Source organism: Podarcis erhardii (assembly GCF_964252035.2).
Source record: "Podarcis erhardii genome assembly, chromosome: 7".
In the NCBI taxonomy this organism is placed as follows: Eukaryota; Metazoa; Chordata; class Lepidosauria; order Squamata; family Lacertidae; genus Podarcis; species Podarcis erhardii.
The window spans coordinates 4,891,624-4,915,154 of NC_138511.1; the positions used below are offsets into that span (position 1 = coordinate 4,891,624).

General features: G+C 44.2%; 1 protein-coding gene across 8 annotated transcripts in view; it reads right to left on the minus strand.

Annotated features, from left to right (window-relative positions):
- GPAT2 (glycerol-3-phosphate acyltransferase 2, mitochondrial) overlaps positions 1-23,531 on the minus strand; it is a 282,276-nt gene that overhangs the window by 14,890 nt on the left and 243,855 nt on the right. For 7 of the 8 annotated variants that reach the window (XM_081870007.1, XM_081870011.1, XM_081870008.1 and 4 more), the window contains exons 8-12: positions 18,255-18,354; positions 8,125-8,334; positions 6,667-6,777; positions 6,415-6,500; positions 2,483-2,601 (exon numbers count right to left, since the gene is read on the minus strand). In XM_081870007.1, coding sequence (XP_081726133.1) covers positions 2,483-2,601; positions 6,415-6,500; positions 6,667-6,777; positions 8,125-8,334; positions 18,255-18,354 — 626 coding nt within the window. The remainder of the gene's footprint in view (positions 1-2,482; positions 2,602-6,414; positions 6,501-6,666; positions 6,778-8,124; positions 8,335-18,254; positions 18,355-23,531) is intronic. The other variant, XM_081870014.1, reaches the window with a different exon arrangement.

Here is a 23,531-nt window from a genome sequence, read left to right on the forward strand (position 1 = left end):
TGAAGGGGGATTATGATTGCAGGGCAAAATTCTGCATTACGAGAAGACGTACAGGAAGATTGCACTTGGTGGGGAGCCTGAGCTGCCTTTTTAGCTGGAGAAACTGATTGCAATGGGCCAGTTTCTGTTCTTGGCTGCCCACCCCCTTGGCTGAGGGAAGCGCCTCAGCAAGACAGGTTTTTCCCGGGCAAAGAACTCTTTTTCCAAATCATAAAGTGAGGGCGGGGGGAACAGACACACACGCTTGTGAGCCATTTGCAGAAAGTCACGCAGCCTGTGCATTAGCGAAGACAGAGCAGTTCAGGTATTATACTAAAATAACCAATAATTGGAAAGTTACATCCACACTCTGGGAGACGAGCAATAAACTAAAAAAACACACCTTGACACGTGAGTTGAATATTTTATGTAACTGGGAAGGCTGTGACTGCAGTTCAGAGCAACCTAATGTGATTTGCTACTCGGCAGAACCTTTCGGTTACCCAACACACAGACAGAAGGTTACCCGAACTGACACAAGTTCACTTGTCCCTTCGCATTCTTTTGGATCAGGCAGGCCCCCTGCCCTTGTGAGCCTGGAGCCAGGGAGGAGCCCCATGGGCCACCACTGGGGTCACATTGAACTTCAGGGGGTGCCCTGAGTGCCTTCTTGGGGGACGGTGCCACAGAGAGGAGTTCCTGACCTTCTCCTGGCCTCAAAGCTGGGAAGTGTTCTTGCGCTGCACTTTGCCAAGTCCTCAAGGCATCCCTGGAGCTCAGCATGACACAAGCAAGTCCTCCCCAACTGAGAAGCAGAGGAGAGTCACAGACTCCCCACCAATTCTGGATGATGACCAAGGGCCTCCCTATGCCAAGGGAAAAGAGGCACTTCTTAAAATATTCTTATTTTGCTTAAATGCCTTTGATCTGTCCCCCTTTTTCCAAATATTATTCTTCAGCCTCCAAAGCAAGCCCCTTTTCCTACTGCTGCCACAAAGTGCTCAGGGCCTCAGCTGCATCCCCAGTTTGTGCCGCTTCTTGACCAGTCTGAGGCGGAAGCTAGCAGCTTGCATGTAGGCATCTGCCTGCAGGGCCATCTGTGGCCCTGATGAAGAAGCCACTTCCTTCTCTCTGCTTCTGCCATGCAGACAGGGACAGATGACACATCTGACAAATGAGCAGCACATACAGCCAGCCACTTGCGCCAGGAACACTACACGGAGATCCTCGAAATAATGTACCAGGCTAAGCAGAACACCTCGGCTAGCCACTTACTTGTGCTTCCTCAGCCTCTGGTTTTTGGCAGCACCCTGCAGCACTGACTTGAAATTTTAGAGCCATCACCTGGAAGCTGCACTTATTTAAATAAAGATCTCTGTGCAAACAGAAACTGGGAGTTCCTTCAAAAGCTAGAACAGCATTTCCCAAACTTTTTATATCCAACACTCCCCCCTCCCAAGTTAAAACTGGAAATATGGTGCACCCTTGAAAAATAGCATCACTTTTTACATTCAACCCCCTCTCTCAGTGGCAGCTCCTAAACCAGGCTTCCTCAGCCTCGGCCCTCCAGATGTTTTCAGACTACAATTCCCATCATCCCTGACTACTGGTCCTGCAAGCTAGGGATCATGGGAGTTGTAGGCCAAAAAACATCTGGAGGGCTGAGGTTGAGGAAGCCTGGCCTAAACTATCACCCTCCCCACAGTGTGGCAGACCCAATGCCTTTGCTTATGTCATAGGACAGTTAAGGTATTTCATTTTGTGGGATCCACCTCTCATGCTGAATCTATACTGTCCTGCCTTTTGTTGGAATGGTTTTCCAACTTCCCCTTTTTAAAATTACTGTATACTGTATTTCTGTAACCTATTTAATATATATATATATATTTAAGGAGCCAAGGGCAGCTCATGTGGTCCTTCTCTCTCCATTTTCTCCTCACAGCAACCCTGTAGGTGGAGCTGGTAACAGGGAATGACAGGCCCAAAGTCTTTCAAGGAAGCTTTTTGACTGAGTGGGGATTTGAACCTTGGTCTCCCCATCATAGGCCAGCCTTCTAATCACTGCATCCTGTTAGCTCCAGAGTGTGCAAAAGTAAGCATTTCCTGCCCTTGGAGGAGCGCCCACTTCTCATGTTATCTTTCTAGCCCTTTCTTCTGAATGAGATGGCAAACCTGGCAAAACTCACACAGCAACATGAAGGGCTGCCTCTTTTTGGGAAGGGGAGGGCATTCTGCTGTTTTCACAGCAAGAATTATCATTAAATTGCATCTGATGCACAAATGCAGCAGAATGATGCCCAGCAAACCCGCTAAGCTTAACTGGAAGGCCAGCCCTGAGCACAGAAACATTCAGAGCCACAGCAAACCACCTCCTATCAGGATGGGCCCCTTAGACTCATGTAGTCCAAAGCAGAAATTATCAATCACTGCAAAAGCTGTGCAAGAATGGCTAGGCATCTGCCTTCTCAATAAAACAACCATCCCAGACAAAATTACTACTCACCGCTCAGTGTGTGTAGGCCCAAATTGTACACCAGTATTTCCTGTTCTGTGTTCAGAGCTATGATGTCTTTAGACCCTGGTGACCATTGTTCCAGTTTCTCACAATCCAAAATGCTACAGCTAGGAAGGTGGGCAAGGGAAGGATGGTGGGGAATGAACAGTTTTTACAAAAACAATATCACAAGTACAGATGTTGTTGCTTCCCCACACACCCTGGGCTAGTAGTGTTAATCCTTTATCTATTTATTAACATATTTTTTTTTTATTTCACTCTTCCTCCAAAGGAGTTCAGAAAGGCATAAGCGGTTGCATACACATACACACACTTCATCCTCTCAACAACCAAATGCAGTAGAGTAGGCTAAAAAGTGATGACACCCAGTGAACTTCATGGTGAAGTGGAGTTTTGAACCTGGATCTTCATGGTCCCACTCTGACACTCTAGGTAGAAGTGAAAGGCAAAGGACCCCTGGAAGGCTAAGTTCAGGACAGACTTTCAGTCATGTGGCCAGCATGACTAAACCACTTCTGGCGCAACGGAACACCATGACGCTGTTTACCTTCCCGCCGCAGTGGTACCTATTTATATACTTGCACTGGTGTGCTTTCAAACTGCTAGGTTGGCAGGAGCTGGGACAGAACAACGGGAGCTCCCTCTAGCAACACTTGCCTTGCATTCCTTAGCCATAACCACTTAACACCACCAATTTTGACCATGCGCCTTTTTAAAAACAGATTCAGCAGTACCTCTTGAATAAACAGTCGGTTCCAAGACCTGTGCCGTTTTTTAGAAATTAAGCCATACATTCCACAGTAGCTTCTGAAACTTTTAAAGCAGGGCTGGCGAAGCTCAGGCCAAGGGCATAGATGTGGCTCTCAGGATTCCTCCCAGGCCACAACCCCTCAGCAGACCTTTCCTGTGGCCTCCACAACTGCTTTTGCCCAACACAGGGCAAGGCTTAGAGGATGGAGAGGGGTGCCATAGAAACCTCTGGTTTTTCATGACTGGGCCATAGCCTACAGGACAAAAGGTAAGAAATGCATCTGTTGCTTTGCCCATTGGCATGCGGCCCCCAGAAGGTTGCCCCTGAGATAATGCAACCCTTGGCACTCCTATTTTAAAGCTTACAGAGGCCCTTACTGCTAAGGCTTATACCAGCGCTCCCATTACAGGCTTTCAGCATTATTTTCAGCTGGCACACACCACCAACTAAAGCAGACATTGTCAGAAAGGACCGTGAGGAGCTGCCTTTACCAAGTCAAACTATTGGTCCATCTAGTTTAGTAAACTGCCAGGATGGGCAGAAGGTGGGCATGGATCTACGGGAAAATTGTTGGATGATTTACTGTAGACTGGCAAAAGTTTCTGTCTCCCAGCAGTTTAACTGACTCTTCAATTAGGCTATTCAAATCTCTTTATCTGCAGCAATTCACCTGTAGATTTGCATATGTAGGGTATGCCTGCATACCATTAACTGGCTCCTCCTGAGCCTCCCACCCTTCTATGCAGTTGTCTTTGCCACTGATGAATGGGAGTAACTTTGTTCTGCTCCCACATCGGCTCCTGATTGCTGCAGGCTGAGGGAGCAAAGCCTCCCATTCTAGCAGATGACACCATAATAACATTAAATTATTAAGCCTGCCATCCACACAAGAGCGTTCTTGGAATATTTGACCCTGGTCAAACCATTGGTGGACAACTGCCAATTTTTAACTAGCCAGCTGACCGGCCAGCCAACCTAATTATAGTTTATATTAAAGGCCTGTGATCTTAGCTGTCCAGAGTCTGACAAGAAGCCAGAGGTTTTCCATCTTGCTTGCTAAAAGGCTTACAGGATGCTGAAGCTGTAATTTCTGACAAGTACGCAAGACCTGCTGTTGGTTGCAATCAAGGTTTACTTCTGCTGGGAATTTGGATGCTAAAGAGATATTATTCTAGCTGTTCTTGCAGAAGCTATTGTTATGAAGAAATCTAAAATTTTCCTGAGGTCATGCACTGATCAAAGGTATCAAGAGACAATATGAAGCTATAGTATCCTTGTTGAGCTATTTTTAGTTAAACAGTTCAGGATTCTTCCACTACATCCTCACATAAATATGTGAAGACCCTGGTCAGCAGAAAGTATTGCTCAGCTTCTGACTCAGAAGAAGCTTATTATTTGTCACTTGCAAATTTGTGACTTTTGAGTTTATTGTTGGCTTCCTGTAAGCTTCCGCATGTCATTTCAACAGAAACATAGAAGCAGACTTATGGGTCTGTTAAAAATGGCTCATACTTGTCTCATCTTCATTCCCTTAAGATCTCTGAGTAAGTTTCTGATTCTCTTTCCCATCTAAAAGGAGGGAACCTCATCACTGTAAAATGAACAGCCAGAAGGCTCTAGAGTCTAGACCAAAGCGTAACTCTGGCCTGGAGCACCTTAAGACCCCACCACCCAGCAATTAAGCTATGGGGTGGGGAGATCCCACTAGGAAGCAGGAAGAGACCCTACTGACCCCAGTGGGAGCTTTCTTCCTAAGCTTAATTGCTCCACAGAGGGGTGTTTTTTGTCAGCATGGTAGCTGGGGTGCAAAGGTTTAACCCTCCTCTCCCCATAGCCTGTTATGCCAACAAACACCACCCCTTTATTTCTGACCCTGCCCCATATACCCACACACCAAAGAGCATGTGATCAGGATTAAATGTACATAACACTGAAAAGCAGTCTGTTTTTTTGAACAGTCCATTTAGTTTGGTGAAAAGGTCGCATCCACACTTCCCCCAAGAATCCTGAGAACTGTAGTTTGTTGAGGGTGCTGGGAACTGTAGCTCTGAGGGGTAAACCATGGTTCCCAGGATTCTTCAGAGGAAGCCAGGTGCTTTAAATGCACAATGTAGCTTGTTTCTTTTTACAGGCCAGGGAAACAAGTTAATGGAAATAAGTATTGGAAACTATATTTGTTTTAACTGTTTTTGAATTTTAATTTTGTATCTTTGTATTTTTGTTACTTTTTGTGTATTTTTGTTGGGTTTTTTTGTATTAATTTGGAAACTCTAATAAATATTTATTTTTAAAAAATGCACAATGTAGCAACATGACAACACTACATTTAAAGGTAAAGGTAAAGGTACCCCTGACCGTTAGGTCCAGTCGCGGATGACTCTGGGGTTGCGGCGCTCATTTCGCTCTATAGACTGAGAAGCCGGCGTTTGTCCACAGACAGCTTCCAGGTCATGTGGCCAGCATGACTAAGCCGCTCCTGGCGAACCAGAGCAGCACACGGAAATGCTGTTTACCTTCCCACAGGAGCAGTAACTATTTATCTACTTGCACTTTGATGTGCTTTTGAACTGCTAGGTTGGCAGGAGCTGGGACCGAGCAACGGGAGCTCACCATGTCGCAGGGATTCGAACCGCCCTAAGGCTCTGTGGTTTAGACCACAGCGCCACCCGTGTCCCAACACTATTTTTAGACGGACTCAATTGGAAGGACCCCTCCCAAGGGCTTTATATGTCTCCTAATTTGGATTTTCAAACAGTTTGCTGACTGTGTGAGCTTTTTTGGATTTCTTGCTTGCCAACTCATCCCATGGTAAGACAGCCCCCAGTCCCAAATTCCCACCCCCAGCAGGAAAGGTCAATTTCTTTCTCCTTGGGGACCGCTTTATTCTCCTCTGTGTATTTTGCCACATGACCTTTGATCTCTTCAGGATCCATATTAAAGTCAGCTCAACCTTCTCAGTAATGGGGCACATGTGCTGAGGCACAGACAGCACATGATGACATGGAACAGTGCATGTTATTGACTTTTCTCAGACACCCCACTAACACCACTGCTCAAAAGAATTTCACTTGTCTTACAAGTGACATTGAGAGTCAAGTTTTTGCCACACCTTGATTACACTTCGTAGGCCTAACCTTTGTGGGCCACCACAACTCCAGAGATGAGTTACCGTTTTCCAAGTATTTCTGGTAAGAGGAGTTCCTCCAGACACTTTCCAGAACCGCTCTGCCTGAAGAGGCTGTTTGCTACATACTCCTAGGCAGAAAGGAACAGAAGCCAATTAAAATGCCACCCATTCCACCAGAGGATCCATATTAAAGTCAGCTCAACCTTCTCCACCAGAGGTTTGGGAAGATTTGTCACTCCCCAGCCATTCTCTTTCTTATCTCACAAGTCTGGGTTGAATGTAACAGGGGTCTACCTGCAAAGAGAAGGGCTGAGCAAAATCAACCCGGACACAGCCCAGTCCTCTACAAGCAGCTCTGCAGATGGTCCACAGGGATGTCCAGAGGCTGAGGGTCTGGGTGGGGCTCTGGGAAAACAGAACAAGTGTTAAAAATATTAATTCAGACTTGGTTAACATATGCAGCAGAATCCTAAAGGAGTAGAGTTCTGTGTGAACCTTCAGGTGTGTGATCAATTATTTTTAATACCCCTTAAGTAAAACAAAGACTGTGCAAGTAAAGAGAGAGGTTCCAGACTACAGTGGTACCTCGGGTTACATACGCTTCAGGTTACAGACTCCCATAACCCAGAAATAGTACCTCGGGTTAAGAACTTTGCTTCAGGATGAGAACAGAAATCGTGCTGCGGCAGTGCGACGGCCCCATTAGCTAAAGTGGTGCTTCAGGTTAAGAACAGTTTCAGGTTAAGAACGGACCTCTGGAACGAATTAAGTACGTATCCAGAAGTACCACTGTACTTGACTCCCAGATATACTAGTTTTCTACTTGCAACAATATTCTCTCTCTCTCTCTCTCTCTGTGTGTGTGTGTGTGTGTGAAATCACTCAAAGTCACTTCATGCTGGATGCCATAGCTATGACAGCTTGTTCCACAGATATATCCAGAGCACCTTCCAGTTCTATTTGACTGGGTTAATTTCCAATTTTGCTGCCTGAAGATATAGACAAAGTGCTTGGAGAAGTATTAAAGAAGCCCACTCGGAAGATTGTAACAACTATCAGCTCCTCCTCAATACTCCCTTCCTTGGCAAGAGGTAACTGGGTAGCTCCGGGCACTGATGGGGACATTTCTTTAAAGTGGCCTCCCGCAGTGACAAGTTGCCCATACTAAGAGAAAGCAGGCAGCTGGGGTTGCAGGCAGGTCTGGAAAAGGAGAGAGAGAACCATCTCATGGTCTGGATATGTCAGGTCCTGGACAGACATGAAAAGTACCTTTAGAAATAAATGGAGAAATCCAGTACTTTTATGTAGCAGGGATTGGGCACCAGTGACTCCACACACCTCCCCTCCCCATCCCCACACCCCATGAATGATGACTGAGCATGGAATATAACAGCAAACTCATTCTTCAAGTGCTGATCCTTTTGTAGCCAAAATGGTGCCAAACACACAGAAAGAGGTAAGGGGCAGTATCAGCAGACCTGAAGAAACCCCAGGGCTTGCAATAGTACAAAACAAAAACAAGAAGGACTGAGTATACTCATCAGTCATGGAATGCCATCTGGTTTACATGGACCCCAAACAGGAGTAGTCCACATGGAATATTTTACTGCAGGTCCCACTTGTTTCTGTAAATGATGATGATGATGATGATGATGATGATGATGATGATGATGATTACCCTGCCTGGGTTGTCCCAGCCACTCTCAAGTATGGAGTTTCAGCTCCTCCAGACCCAACCACAGCAGTTCTTACCACTTTCCCCCTGTAACCAGAGTCAGGAGCCACATCATAGGAGATTCCAACGGGCACAATCATGATGTCAGGGACAGTGCCTGAATGGAACGCACTGAACACCAAGCTCAGCCACTCCCTGCTGGAGGCAGAGACCTGTGGTGCACCAGCGAAGGCCTCTTCCAGGAAGATCAGAAGTGGTTGTCTACTCCGGAGAACTTCCTCAACATACTGTGCGGGGAGAGAGAAATCCCTGATCTCAAGCACCAAATTAACAGAAACATGTTTACTGATAAATTTTAGTTGATGATGCGTGCCAGAACAAAATCAATTTTTGATGAATATATATTTTAAATATAAATAAAATTCTATTGGCATGCAAAAATTGTACAGCAAATGGTATTGGACACAAAATTCAGCTCTCTGAGAATATAAGCTTTCCTGTAAAAAAAAAAAAAAGCCCTTATGCTTGTGAATATATTATTGAAACTGTGTGGGCAACATCTGCCAAAATACCAGATGCTAGAGAGATAGTGCAATAAGATTTCCAGTGAGTAGGGGCAAGGTGTCAGTACTCCTCTTCATAGCTCTTCACTCTCCCCCATGACCGGCAAAGTCCTAAAAACAGGCAGGATAATAAAAATTGCAGAAGCAATTCTGTGTATTCTTTCAATTTGCATAATTTATAGAGGCTGCAAAGTCCAGGCTGGAGCAGATGAGACTTGTTCACTTGGGGTAATGGTGTAGGGAGACAATGAAAAAGCAGGAGAATGACATCATGCAAGTCTGTTGAATAATAAACTGAGAAATATTCTCTCTCTACTGCAATATCATTTTTCCTACAAGGGCCGACATTGATGCTGAAATGCAGCATCGCCTGAGCTCTGCGAGTGCAGCTTTCTCCTGACTGAAGCACAGAGTGTTTGAGAACATTCGCACGGAAACCAAAATGTTTGTTTACAAAGCTATTGTACTACCAACTTTACCGTACGCTTGTGAAACATGGACCACTTACAAACACCATCTCCAACTCCTCAAAAGATTCCATCAACAGTGTCTCCAAAAAATTTTTACATATCACTTGGGAAGACAGGCAAACTAATGCCAGTGTATTGGTGGAAGCAAAGATCACCTGTGTTGAAGCAAAGATTCTTCAACATCAACTTTGTTGGACTAGTCACGTTGTTCAGATGCCTGATTATCGTCTTCCAAAGCAACTTCTCTATTCCTAACTTAAGAATGGAAAGCATAATGCCAGTGGACAACAAAAGAGGCACTCTCAAGGCAAATCTTAAAAAAATGTAGTATAAACACTGACAACAGGGAAACACTGGCCTGTGAGCGCTCCAATTGGAGATTTACCAAAGGCATCATGGATTTTGAAGCAGCACAAACTCAGGATGAAAGGGAAGAAGAGTTTGGATTTGATATCCTGCTTTATCACTACCCAAAGGAGTCTCAAAGTGGCTAACATTCTCCTTTCCCTTCCTCCCCCACAACAAACACTCTGTGAGGTGAGCGGGGCTGAGAGACTTCAGAGAAGTGTGACTAGCCCAAGGTCACCCAGCAGCTGCACCAGATTACGAGTCTACCGCTCTTAACCACTACACCACACTGGGAGAAATGAGCTAAGAGGGAGGAACATTAGGCAAATCCTCATTGTGATCTACTCCTGCCCGGAAACCTATGTCCCCACTGTGGCAGGATGTGCAGATCCAGCAGTGGCCTCCACAGTCACTTACAGACACACTGTTAAGATCATGTTCATGGAAGACATGGCTTTGGCTACGAGTGATCACCCAAAAAGAAGAATTTAAGAGCTACTGAAAACACACAACAAACTGGCAGAAGGTTCAGCCTGACAATAGAACGCCCCCCTGCATGACTTAAACATAGTAACAGCCACTGCAACAGCTAAATCTCCAGTATACCTCCAATTATTAGCAGCTGGGGCAAGCATCAGGACAGAGCTCTCTCTATCTTGCTCTGCTTGTGAGCTTCTTGAGGGCATCTCAAACAGTGCTTTTCAGTCAGTGTGCCAGAGCAGTGCCAGCACCTCTCAGGTGGGCGCCATTGTGGGCCAGTGCTCCCCCCACACATTTTTTGCCTCTACCTACTTCTAAGAAGCCCAAAATGAACATTTCAAGTCAAAACGGAAGATGTGAGTGAGCATGTGCGAGTCCACACTTTTTTCTTAAAGAACTACGACTCCACCTAGCTCCTAGCCACTCCTAGCCTGCCACGTGGGCTTTAAGCTTTCCAGCCAGGCCTCTACCATTGCAGGCATGGGCATTTGCATGATGCCCATATCATCCACCTGAATCTAAGAGGGGGAGGGAGGGAGGCGGGGGCACATTTCTTTGACTTGCGCCAGAACCAGGGGCACCAGCATCTGCTCTGGGCTGTTGCAAGTCGCCTAGTGACTTGCTGTAAGAACTGCATGGTGTGTTCCAGCACCTATTTTTCTTGAAAAAAAGCACTGACCTCAACAGTCACCATTTGGAGATGAGCCCTCAATTAGATGGGCCATCTGCCTGACCTTATGCTCCAACCAACTTTACAAATAAGTCTTCATGCCAAGCAAATAGGAAAAAAGCCCATTTCAAAAATATCAAAGCAGTTCAGAGCCCATGACATGAACACACAATCCAGGGGTTCAGCTGATACACCATTAATGAAACAGATGAGCCTGTTGCCACATGGAAGTGCCAACATCGATATGGCTGCGGGGCGAATGACACTGCAGTAGAAGATAGGCTGTGCAATGGGGCTGCGGCTGCTGGGGCTGCTGTGAGTGGGAAGCGATGTTTGTGCTTTCCCCAAAGGTGTCTGGCAGAGGAGGAAATTATAACGCAAATTTGCAAATGCAATTGTCACTTTCTGGCTGAGGAAGCAAGCTGTGCAGGTTTTTAAACCTGCTTCCCTACTGAACGAAAAGATCAAATTGTCTTTTGTGCTTTTCTGAAGAGACCATGCATGAATATCACTAGTCTCTTAGACACTAAAGGCTATTTGGTGTTCCCTCACCAGGCAAACATGAGCAAAGAAAAATTGACACTCCCCCCCCCCCAAGCAGAGATTCAGATTCACCAAGTCTCATTTCAGCTCTAATGAAGCATAATACTGTAGCTAGATACATCATTTGAAGAAGAAGAATCTTTATTTGCATCAGCCACTAGCCATAGCCATAAAATAAAATAAAATAAAATGTACTGAAGATAGAGGTAAAAACTTAACTATACAAAATACATTCTGGAGGTTTCCATCAATAATCAAATAATTGCCCCTGCTAAAAAAATTGCAGTTTTTACTGTCATCTGATTATCTTGATCTGCTAGACGAAAGCACACAGTAGCAATGGTTGAGCGACCTGGTGTGGGTAGTAGTAGAGGGGTAATAACCTCACTCCTCAAATCTTTATAAACAGTGCAAGTTAATACTGCCATCTCCACAGGGACACAACCATCTGTATTTTGGAATTGTTAAATTTTCCAAATAGGGTGCCAATGTGTCAAAATGACTAGGTGGAAAATAATCATACCATGGACAAAATTTCCTTCTCGTGGCCAAATTATTCTGTCACTCAATAACATATAGGCCCTGTCTAATTAAATTATTTGCTTTACTGACGCCCAGTGTTAATAACTGTTGTGGTTATAAAGCAGAAAATTAAAGCTTTTGGTTGATCATTTTAGTCCAAGCGCTCTCAGGACAATCTTGAGATACTAAGGGTAGTAGATCGTTGGGGTTTAAATTTAGCCAAAGCCAATAATTGAATGTCCTAACCTACACCAAATCTGTAATTCCACAGAGAGAAGATTAGCCTCCAAGAGAAATGAAACATTTGAAATAAGGGAGGCCTACAATTTGGACAAGAAAATTGGCTTCCAGGTGGAAAAATCAAAATTGGAAACAGAACTGTTAGAACCCAAAACTAAGATATTATCAAGAATGTATAACTTGCTGTTGAAATGGAATACTCAGGATGAAACGGTGAAATCTGCTATAATTAAATGGGCACAAGACGTTGGACATAACATTATGTTTGCTGACTGGGAACAGTTGTGGACCACAGGTATGAAATTTACGGCATGTAATGCCTTACGAGAGAATATTATGAAAATGATATACAGGTGGTACATGACACCAGTCAAGCTTGCAAAAATATATCATTTGCCCAATAATAAGTGCTGGAAATGTAAAGAAAATGAAGGTACATTCTTTCACCTTTGGTGGACGGGCCCAAGGATTAAGGCTTTCTGGGAGATGATCTATAATGAATTGAAAAAGGTATTTAAGTATACCTTCTTGAAGAAACCAGAGGCCTTTCTCCTGGGCATGGTCGGCCAATTGGTGCCAAAGAAGGATAGAACTTTCTTTATGTATGCCACAACAGCAGCAAGAATAATTATTGCAAAGTATTGGAAGACACAAGATCTACCCACCCTGGAAGAATGGCAGATGAAAGTAATGGACTATATGGAACTGGCGGAAATGACTGGCAGAATCCGAGACCAGGGAGAAGAGTTGGTGGAAGAAGATTGGAAGAAATTTAAAGATTATTTACAGAAACACTGTAAAATTAATGAATGTTAAAATGATGTCGTAATGAAACGAAGCAGTTTTAGTAATAAGGTTAAATAGGAATATGTAAAAATGGATTGATATTAGATGAAAATATAATGTTATAATTTGTGAAGATAAAGAACTAAGATAAAACAAAGAGGGTAAGGATTTGCTGAATTAACTATTTGAACTGGAATACAAAAAAGGGAGGTGTGAGGAAGTCATGAAAATAAGTAAATGAATTGTAAGATATAGAAAGAGGGATTTATTTTTAACTGTTTTTATTTTTTCTGTAATTTGTATTTTTTCTTTTTTCTTTTTATCATCTCTGTAACCTTATTTAATTGAAATTTTAATAAATATTATTTTTTTTAAAAAAGAGAGAAATGAAACATTTGGAAAACAGGATGGAACAGAAAAAGATTGCCTTAGGAACTTAGATAGAACAGCTTCTGTAGTTCCAAAGTGAACGTCTGTCCAAATCTGAGCCCCATATAATAACTGTGCTAGGGGTTTAGCTTTAAAAACTTCAAGTGCTGATGGTATGTGATTGCCACCTTTTGTATGGAAGAAGCGTGTCAGAATTTTGGTGCTTTGAGACGCTTTTTCCTTTGCATATTTCTGATGTGCTCCCTATGACCCTGTTGACTGAAAAATAAGGCGGAGGTATTTGAAGACTTTAACTTGTTTGATCAACTGATTATCCATCTCCCATCTATGGGCCCTATAGTTTCTTGAAAACACCATGACTTCAGTTTTCTTGTAATTCACAGCCAGCTGTCCTCTTTGGGAGTAGCCTGAGAATGCCCTCATCAATCTTTTTAGGCCCACTTTTGTATTGCATCATCTGCATATAATAATATAGAGATGGCTTTTGTGGCCAATTTAGGGGCACGATACTCTGGGGATGTTAAACTCTGGACAATATCATTTATATATAAATTAAACAGTGCGGGAGCTAGGATACAACCTTGCTTAACTCCCTTTGTCACTGGTATGGATTCTGTGAACATCTGTAGAGCAGCGCACTATCAGCACAGTGTTTTTATACAGACATTTAATCAAGAACAATAATCTTTTATCTATATTGGAAGAGTTCAACTTAACCCATGGTCTTACTTGAGGGATTGAATCGAATGCAGCTTTCAGATCAATGAAAGCTGCATATAGCACGCCACCTGGTTTCTTAAGATATCTGTAAAATGGGCAAGTACAAAGCAATGGTCTATAGCAGATCTGCCTTGTCTAAATCCTGCTTGCTCTTCAGCAAGAATAGCTTCATCAGTTATCCAATCAATTAGCTTATTATAAAGATGCTTTGAATATAATCTTCTAATTACAGGTAGCAAACTAATTGGTCTATAATTGCCGGTTTTTTCACTCTATAAGACCACAAGACGCACCTAGTTTTGTGAGGAGGAAAACAAGAAAAAAAAATTCTGAATCTCAGAAGCCAGAACAGCAAGAGGGATCACTGCGCAGCGAAAGCAGCGATCCCTCTTGCTTTTCTGGCTTCTGGGATAGCTGCGCAGCCTGCATTCACTCCATAAGATGCACACACATTTCCCCTTACTTTTTAGGAGGGAAAAAGTGAGTCTTATAGAGCAAAAAATACGGTAACCGGATCAGATGTAAGGCCCTTTTTGAATCTAGAGATGGCTACTGCTGTGGCCCAAAACTTCAGGGAATAACCTGGATGCCAAGCACATTTTTCTGCTTTCTGTTTTTTCCAGCTTAGCAAAAGTTTATACTTGTCTGAGGGAAACATATTCATTAATTAAGAGAGGTAAATTAGAGTTCCTATATTTGCGGTAAACTCTCTTCAGCTGGCTTTTAGCCTGCTTGCACTCTTTGTCAAACCAGCTGGAAGATCTGATTGATCTTCTTGAGCCACTTGATCTTGATCTCAGTTCTCAAGTCATCTTGCCACCTGTCAGTCAAGATCTTAAACAAATTCATAACCTCAGCAGCAGAGGTAGCTGAGATGATAGCAGTATGAATAGTTCTTAAATCATCTGCATGAATAAGGTGTCAGTGCTAGATTGAGTACTGGTATCCATTAGTTCTATTGCCTGCAGTTACACCTAAGTTTGCATTAGAGATTAATTGAGTTTTTGGGGAAGAATTGTTAAATACTGGGCCTATTAGTACCATTGTTAGAGGTAAATGAACACTTTCAATATTATGGCCCACCTCAAACTCCATGACAAACTTATATGCAAATCGTGAGATCAGATCGCAATATAATCTATCACACTATCTCCATGCTTCGCAAAGTGGGTATATTCCCCAGGCTGATCTCACTCTATCGTACTGTTTAATATTAGCAAGTCCCTCCACCTTACAACTTGGGCTAAATAAAGCCCTGAATAATTACATCTATGATCTTTAAACAAACAGGAGGTACCTCTGGCTAAGTAAATATCTGGTTTCAAACTCTGTTTGTAATGGGTGTACAAATTTACATGGTTGGCTCCAATACGTGCATTAAAATCCCCTGCAATGAGAAACACTGCAGTAAGATATATGAATTCTATATGAATTCTATATGAATCTGTCCATAGTATTTACAGTAGATTTCTTTTTTTGATAAGGTGGTATGTAGATGTTAATCAGCATTAAACATACTTTCAAAACTATAACCAAGACAGCAGTTGCAAACGGTTTGCATGGAATCATGGCTGTTTTAGTTGTATTCAACTTGGTGGAGATGAAACATGCTAGACCCAGTGGCGGAGATTCATGCTTCGGCACTGGGGGGCAGAGAGCAGGCAGGGGCGGGGCTGGCGCACGTTCTGGGGGCAGGGCACCCAGTGCAGGCGGGGGGGGGGCAGCCGTGATGGCACCCTGGGGATTGTGCTGCCGGGGGTGGTGCGCTCCCCCCGCACTCCTCTTCCTCTGCCAGTGCCTAGACCCTCACTGGCCCTACCACCTTTTGTTGAGGGAGTGGCTGTCAATGAGTGATATTTGTATCCGTTAAGCATTACAGAGTCATTGTGCCTTGTTTCTTGTAGCAGAATAATATCAAATTACTCAAAATAGTTCATCAGCTTTTACTATTCTGCTTTGAATGCCAACCAGCTATGTTCCATGACATCAGTTTTAGCCTGAATTCCTTGAAAGCTCTGTCCTGTCGCTTCCCAATTTCGTCTAAAAAACCACTTCCAATCAGTGGGAACTCATTAAACAGTATTAGTATCCTTTCTGATTCTCGAGAGAGGACTACCTATTCCATTTGGAGCTAACTTCTGATAGCATCAGGATTGTCCCTCCCCATATCATATTCCCGGGGGGAGGGGGGTGAGTTTGCAGCTCTGCATCTATACACTTCAAAGTTCCTCCAGCAGTCCTCTTTTTAACTATACATTTTGGAGAAACAGCTTGTGGGCAAAAATGGGTTTTCATCAGGCATTTAGGAGAAGAAAAAGTAAGATCAATAGATTTGTGATGTTCTGGTTTCAGAACAGAAACTATTTAACCATAGCAATTTAAAAAGCCTACAAATTGAAGGCTCAAAGAGTTCTAAGACAGCACAATTTGCTTGAGTAAGGCCCCCAAATCTGACTATAATGAAAGCTAAATTCTGCAAGGTCATTGTAGGCAGATGGAATTAAACCATTCTACAAATCATTAAATAATTGACCTAAGATGTAATATTCAGCACATACCAACATTTTAATGGATCCACTCAACCCACATCCTTACAAAGCCAGCATAGTTGTCTGAATTGACTGGCTATACCCTAGCTACATTCATTACGGGGTGATCACATTTCAGCCAGGCTCTTAATGGCCTAGGCCACACAGGATACAGGAACCTGTGTAATATTCCCAGACATGCCTGGTCACATTTAAAGTAAACTTAACCACTAGCATTACAACAGCATGCTCACGCACGCACATATGGACCACTGATTGCAGACATTCCAACAGTAACAAGCGAATGGGCCAAGACAAGCATTAAGCGCTTTCCATGTGTCAGTCCTACTTGAACGAGGGCTTTCTGCATGGGTGCATTCTGCCTTAACTACTGAAAATTCTAGAGCTCCCTCAGAGACAAGCGGAGAAGGCTGGAGAGCATCCTAGGGAAATAGAGAAGCAGAACCACTGGCCGCCTTTCTCTGCTTTAGCAGCTCACTGTCCCAGCTCCAACCCCTGCTAAAGGAGAAATAAGCAGAGATAAACCTCCAGCTTTCTCTGCCTGTCTCTGGGGAAGATTCAGAATACTGAACCATCAGAACCTGCCTTAGGACTAAATTAGATCTGATCATGGATCTTCCATGTCACACCTTCTTTAGTTAAATGCAACCATTAGGTGAGAGCTTTAAACCCCCCCCCATACACATACCATTCCCCACCCCCATTTAAATGACCCCTTCCAAGTTGCAATTAGCTTCAGGGAGGGGCAAAAGGGATTATTCTCTCCTCTGCTCCAACTCCAGCTAATATCAGCACCAGAAGGGAGCACTGAAACCCTGGGAACCTGCACATTTTGTGTATGTGTGTTAAACCCACACACTCACTGAGCAAAGCAGACACTGCCCCAGAGACAGCATGCTTCACCTGTACACACAAAGGTGAGGCTTAGATGCTCAAGAAACATCTAGTACAGCAGTAAGAAACTGGTCCCCACCTCCCTCCCAAATATCTGCCATAAGCACCCTGGCTGCCCATCTCGTAAGCACTCAAAATACTACCCGACGTTCACACCTACTGTTCCATGTTACCCTCCAGTAGCTGGGTCCCTCTGGGCTGCAAATTATCCACCCTTCACATCACCCAAAATGAAGATGGGATGCATTGTGCTACTTTGGTCTTCCGGCAAGCATATTGAAGACTCAATGCAATGCTGGCACTTATGTGGAAAATGTAGCTTGCTAGGCTAGTTAGCTAGTTGACTCTGTGCTTTTATTTTGTCTTGTATTCTGTGTATTTCTCTCACTCAACCTTCCTTCCTCATTTATTAAAAATCAAGACTTTTGTAATTCATACCTTGGAGATTGGCTGATTACTTTGGCACACCCTAAGGAATGTCTTCCAATACTACATGTCCACAACAAGGTTTTGGCATACAGGGACTCAAGGGAGAACAAGCTGAACATTTCTCGATATGGAGCATCAACTAGCAGTTTTCCAGTTCCCAGGTTAAAATCCCTGAACTCTCCAAGCAGCTATTCAAGCAAAGAGAAGGATACCAGGAGATCCACACTAGCATCTCCTACGTCACATTTAGCTTAGCTCATATAATAATAATACTAATAGTTGTTGTAGTTGTTATTATTTATATGCCACCCACCTGACTGGGTTGCCTCAGCCATACATGCCCACTTTTGATGTGGCAATATGTAACCAAGCCTCAAAGCCAGAATGTGAGGAAACGTCATCTGGTCATTCACAAGATGAAATGCTGTTGTGGAGCCCGTGAGAAAGTCAATACAATATGACAAATTGTCACATTAAGTGGCTGTTGGTCAAGTATTCTTAGAAGTGACTTCAAAACTCTCAGCACCAACGCCCACCCCCAGTGCTCACAGCCCATAGCAATCAGAACTTCCCTTCCTTCCAAAGATCCAACACTAAACTTACTGAAGCCAAAACAGCTCTGGAGAGGACTCCTTGCTCACTGTCCCGGGCCTGTTCCACTCCTTGTGGCAGGAATACCCCTCCTAGGAGCGCCAGCAAGGTTCTGTACAAAGAGGAGCAAGAGAAGGGCTGGTTTATTAAGAGCCTGGGTCCTCCACACATCCTACTGTGTAGGAACAGGATTTGGTCTGTGGGATGCAACTTAGGATGTTTAGGGAAGTTTTTAATGTCTGATATTTTATCATAGTGTTGTTGTTGTTGTCGTCATCATCATCATCATCATCATTAATTCTGTTGGGAGCCGCCCAGAGTGGCTAGGGAAACCCAGACAGATGGGTGGGGTATAAACAATAAATAGTTGTTATGATCCTGTCAGCCACAGTCATCTTTTTCTTTTCTTTTTTTAAAAGAATGCAAACAAAATTCTAGCTGTGGAAATAAGCTTTGGTCACATCTACATTCAAAGCACTTTTTTAAACCACTTTCCCTATCCTGGGAACCATAGTTTAAGTAATAATAATAATAATAATAAATTTTATTTATATCCCGCCCTCCCCAGCCGAAGCCGGGCTCAGGGCGGCTAACAACAATCAACAATCAAACAATCAGATATTCACACATTCTAAAAATATTTCATTATAAAAATCAATTAAAATCAAATTAATGGCAACTAATTAAGCAAGATTCTAAGCAGGTTGCCAGAGGAGGGAGTCAGGCTGCGCCCTGACCAAAGGCCTGGTGGAACAACTCTGTCTTGCAGGCCCTGCGGAAGGATGTCAGGTCCCGCAGGGCCCTAGTCTCTTGTGACAGAGCATTCCACCAGATTGGAGCCGCAGCCGAGAAGGCCCTGGCTCTAGTTGAGGCCAGCCTAACCTCTCTGAGGCCTGGGACCTTGAGGATGTTATTATTTGCAGACCGTAGGTTTCTCTGTGGGGCATACCAGGAGAGGCGGTCCCGTAGGTACGAGGGTCCTAGGCCGTATAGGGCTTTAAAGGTTAAAACCAGCACCTTAAACCTGATCCTGTACTCCACCGGGAGCCAGTGCAGCTGGTATAGTACCGGATGAATGTGATCTCGCAGCGAAGACCCCATAAGGAGTCTCGCCGCGGCATTCTGCACCCGCTGGAATTTCTGGGTCAGTCTTAAGGGCAGCCCCACGTAGAGCGAGTTACAATAATCCAGTCTGGAGGTGACCGTCGCATGGATCACAGTGGCTAGGTCAGGGCGAGAGAGATAAGGGGCCAACTGCTTAGCTTGGCGGAGATGAAAAAATGCCGCCTTTGTTATAGCTGTAATCTGCGCCTCCATAGAGAGGGAGGTATCAAAGATTACACCCAAACTCTTAACGGACGGTGCTGGCACTAATTGCACCCCCGCAAGAGATGGGAGTTGCCCCCTCAATCCCATATCGTCCCGCCCCAGCCAGAGGACCTCTGTCTTCGAAGGATTTAACTTCAACCGGCTCCCACGTAACCATCCAGCCACAGCTTCCAGACATCTCGCCAGTGTATCGGGGGCCGAGTCAGGATGGCCATCCATCAACAGATAGAGTTGGGTGTCATCGGCATACTGATGGCAACCCAGCCCAAAACTCCGGACAAGCTGGGCGAGGGGGCGCATAAAGATGTTAAAAAGCATCGGGGAGAGAATCGCACCCTGAGGCACTCCACACACCAAGGAGTGGCGCGATGACAATTCCCCCCCGAGCGCCACCCTCTGTCCCCGACCAGAGAGAAACGAGCGCAGCCATTGAAGGACTGTGCCCTGGATCCCCACGTCGGCAAGGCGGTGGTCCAGGAGTTCGTAATCGACCATGTCGAAGGCTGCTGACAGAGTTGTATGCTGAGAGTTGTGAGGAGAAGCCCCCCAGCACCAGTAATAAACCGCAGTTCCTAGCATTCTTTAGGGGAAGCCATGATTGTTAATGTGGTATAAGGGTGCTTTAAACGTATGGTGAGGAGGTGACCTGAAAAATATGACAGCAAGGAGGTCTTCCAGCAGCTTTAATACTCTGCATGATGAAGAAAAATATGTGTGAAAATAAGAACATGTATATGTTTTAAATAAGTTTGCAGGGCTTTTTTAGAGAAACAGAATAAAGCATTATCTTTATGCAGATTTTTTCAATTTTTAAATGTTATTAATAGATTCGTGATGGGGTGGGGGGACGCAAAGGTCTGGGTGGAAAGAATCATATATCCAAATCTATCCAGCTGGAAAACTTAATTCCGCAAGTTCATTGTGGGCAGAACAAATTATGCAAATTCCACAAATTATTAAAATATTGTTATTTCATTTAATAAGACTTAAGAAATCTGATTTATTAGACCCAAACGGCACTCAGCATCAGCAGAAGTGGTAAAAGCTTTTTCAAGACAGAACCACCCACACTAATTGCAAAACTGAGAACAAGTGGAAGGGAAACTTCCATAAGGAATCAAACTGAGGGGCGGGGAAAGGGGAGATAATCAGAAGTGGGAAAGGCCTCGCTCACAAACACTGCCAGAGTCAGACTCTTCAAACCTTTCTTCACCACCCTGATGCCACTTCTTGTTCCCTCAATGGCTTGCTGGGGATGATGGGAGTTGTAGTACAAAACAGATGGAGGGCACTAGGTTGGCAACTATACAATTGCAGCCTTGAAAGCCAAGCCTCTGTAGCTGCATGGGGGAAACTGCACTGAGGGGGCAGTTGGGCTCCTTTCTGGGTTAAACCTCAGGGTGAGGTGGCGAAGCAGACTCTCTCCCTCCATTCTCCCACCATGGACTTTTCTTTTCTTAAGAGAGTATCTCTCCCTCTCTCTCTCCACTACCTAAACTCTTTCTAGAAGGGACCCCTGTCAGATGGCAACAAAGGCAGGAGGCCACCTGGGTGAAGAGGAAAGGGAAATTGCATTTCCAGACCAAGAGGAAGTTTGTGTTTCGAGCATAACAACATATTGGTCAGATTCAGAAGTTGTCTTTACTGGGAAAATATTGGGGTTCCATACTCAATACCTTGTGGGTTCAGCCTGGAATGGCCAAATAGAAGCTAGACAACCATTATCAGGGCGCGTTTTTAGGCACTGCAATGCTGATGCAACACAACCTCAACCAGCAAGTAGCTGAGGGGTGGCACCCAAATATGAGGAAAAGCACAAGCAAGCAAATGGAAGCAAAGGGGCAGCTATGTCCATCTATGGCAATACTTGCTTCGACTAGTTTATAGTAGAATCATAGAGTTGGAAGAGACCACAAGGGCCATTGAGTCCAACCCCCTGCCAAGCAGGAAACACCATCAGAGCACTCCTGACATATGGTTGTCAAGCCTCTGCTTAAAGACCTCCAAAGAAGGAGACTCCACCACACTCCTTGGCAGCAAATTCCACTGTCAAACAGCTCTTACTGTCAGGAAGTTCTTCCTAATGTTTAGGTGGAATCTTCTTTCTTGTAGTTTGGAACCATTGCTCCGTGTCCGCTTCTCTGGAGCAGCAGAAAACAACCTTTCTCCCTCCTCTATGTGACATCCTTTTATATATTTGAACATGGCTATTATATCACCCCTTAACCTCCTCTTCTCCAGGCTAAACATGCCCAGCTCCCTTAGCCGTTCTTCATAAGGCATCGTTTCCAGGCCTTTGACCATTTTGGTTGCCCTCCTCTGGACCCGTTCCAGTTTGTCAGTGTCCTTCTTGAACTGTGGTGCCCAGAACTGGACACAGTACTCCAGGTGAGGTCTGACCAGAGCAGAATACAGTGGCACTATTACTTCCCTTGATCTAGATGCAATACTCCTATTGATGCAGCCCAGAATTGCATTGGCTTTTTTAGCTGCCGCGTCACACTGTTGGCTCATGTCAAGTTTGTGCTCAGCCAAGACTCCTAGATCCTTTTCACATGTACTGCTCTCAAGCCAGGTGTCACCCATCTTGTATTTGTGCCTCTCATTTTTTTTGCCCAAGTGCAATACTTTACATTTCTCCCTGTTAAAATTCATCTTGTTTGTTTTGGCCCAGTTCTCTAATCTGTCAAGGTCGTTTTGAAGTGTGATCCTGTCCTCTGGGGTGTTAGCCACCCCTCCCAGTTTGGTGTCATCTGCAAATTTGATCAGGATGCCCTTGAGTCCATCATCCAAGTCGTTGATAAACATGTTGAATAAGACCGGGCCCAAGACAGAACCCTGTGGCACCCCACTAGTCACTCTTCTCCAGGATGAAGAGGAACCATTGATGAGCACCCTTTTGGGTTTGGTCAGTCAGCCAGTTACAAATCCACTGAGTGGTAGCATAGTCAAGACCGCATTTTACCAGCTTCTTTACAAGAATATCATGGGGCACCTTGTCAAATGCCTTGCTGAAATCAAGGTAGGCTACATCCACTGCATTCCCTTCATCTACCAGGCTTGTAATTCTGTCAAAAAACGAGATCAGGTTAGTCTGACATGACTTATTTTTCAGAAATCCATGCTGACTATTGGTGATCACAGCATTCCTTTCTAGGTGCTCACAGACTGTTTGCTTAATGATCTGCTCCAGAATCTTCCCTGGTATTGATGTCAGACTGACTGGGCGGTAATTATTTGGGTCCTCTCTTTTCCCCTTTTTGAAAACAGGGACAACATTTGCCCTCCTCCAGTCTGCCGGGACTTCGCCTGTTCTCCAGGAATACTCAAAGATGACTGCCAGTGGTTCTGAGATCACATCTGCCAGTTCTTTTAATACTCTTGGATGCAGTTCATCTGGCCCTGGAGACTTGAATACATCTAAACTAGCCAAGTATTCTTGTACTATCTCCTTAGTTATTCTGGGCTGTGTTTCCTCTGCTGAATCATTTGCTCCAAATTCTTCAGGTCGGGCATTGTTTTCTTTATCGGAGAAGACTGAGGCAAAGAAGGCATTGAGGAGTTCAGCCCTTTCTGTGTCCCCTGTTTGCATTTCACCATCTTCTCCTCTGAGTGACCCCACTGTTTCTTTGTTCTTCCTTTTGCTACGGACATACCCATAAAAGCCTTTTTTGTTGCTTTTAACCTCTCTAGCAAGCCTGAGTTCATTCTGTGCTTTAGCTTTTCTGACTTTGTGTCTACACGTGCTGGCTATTTGTTTGAATTCCTCTTTGGTGGTTTCCCCCCTTTTCCATTTTTTGTACACATCCTTTTTTAATCTTAACTCAGTTAAAAGTTCTTTAGATAGCCACCCTGGCTTCTTTAGGCACCTTCCATGTTTCCGTCTCATTGGTATTGCCTGAAGTTGTGCTTTTACTATCTCCCTCTTAACAAACTCCCAGCCATCATGAACTCCCTTTC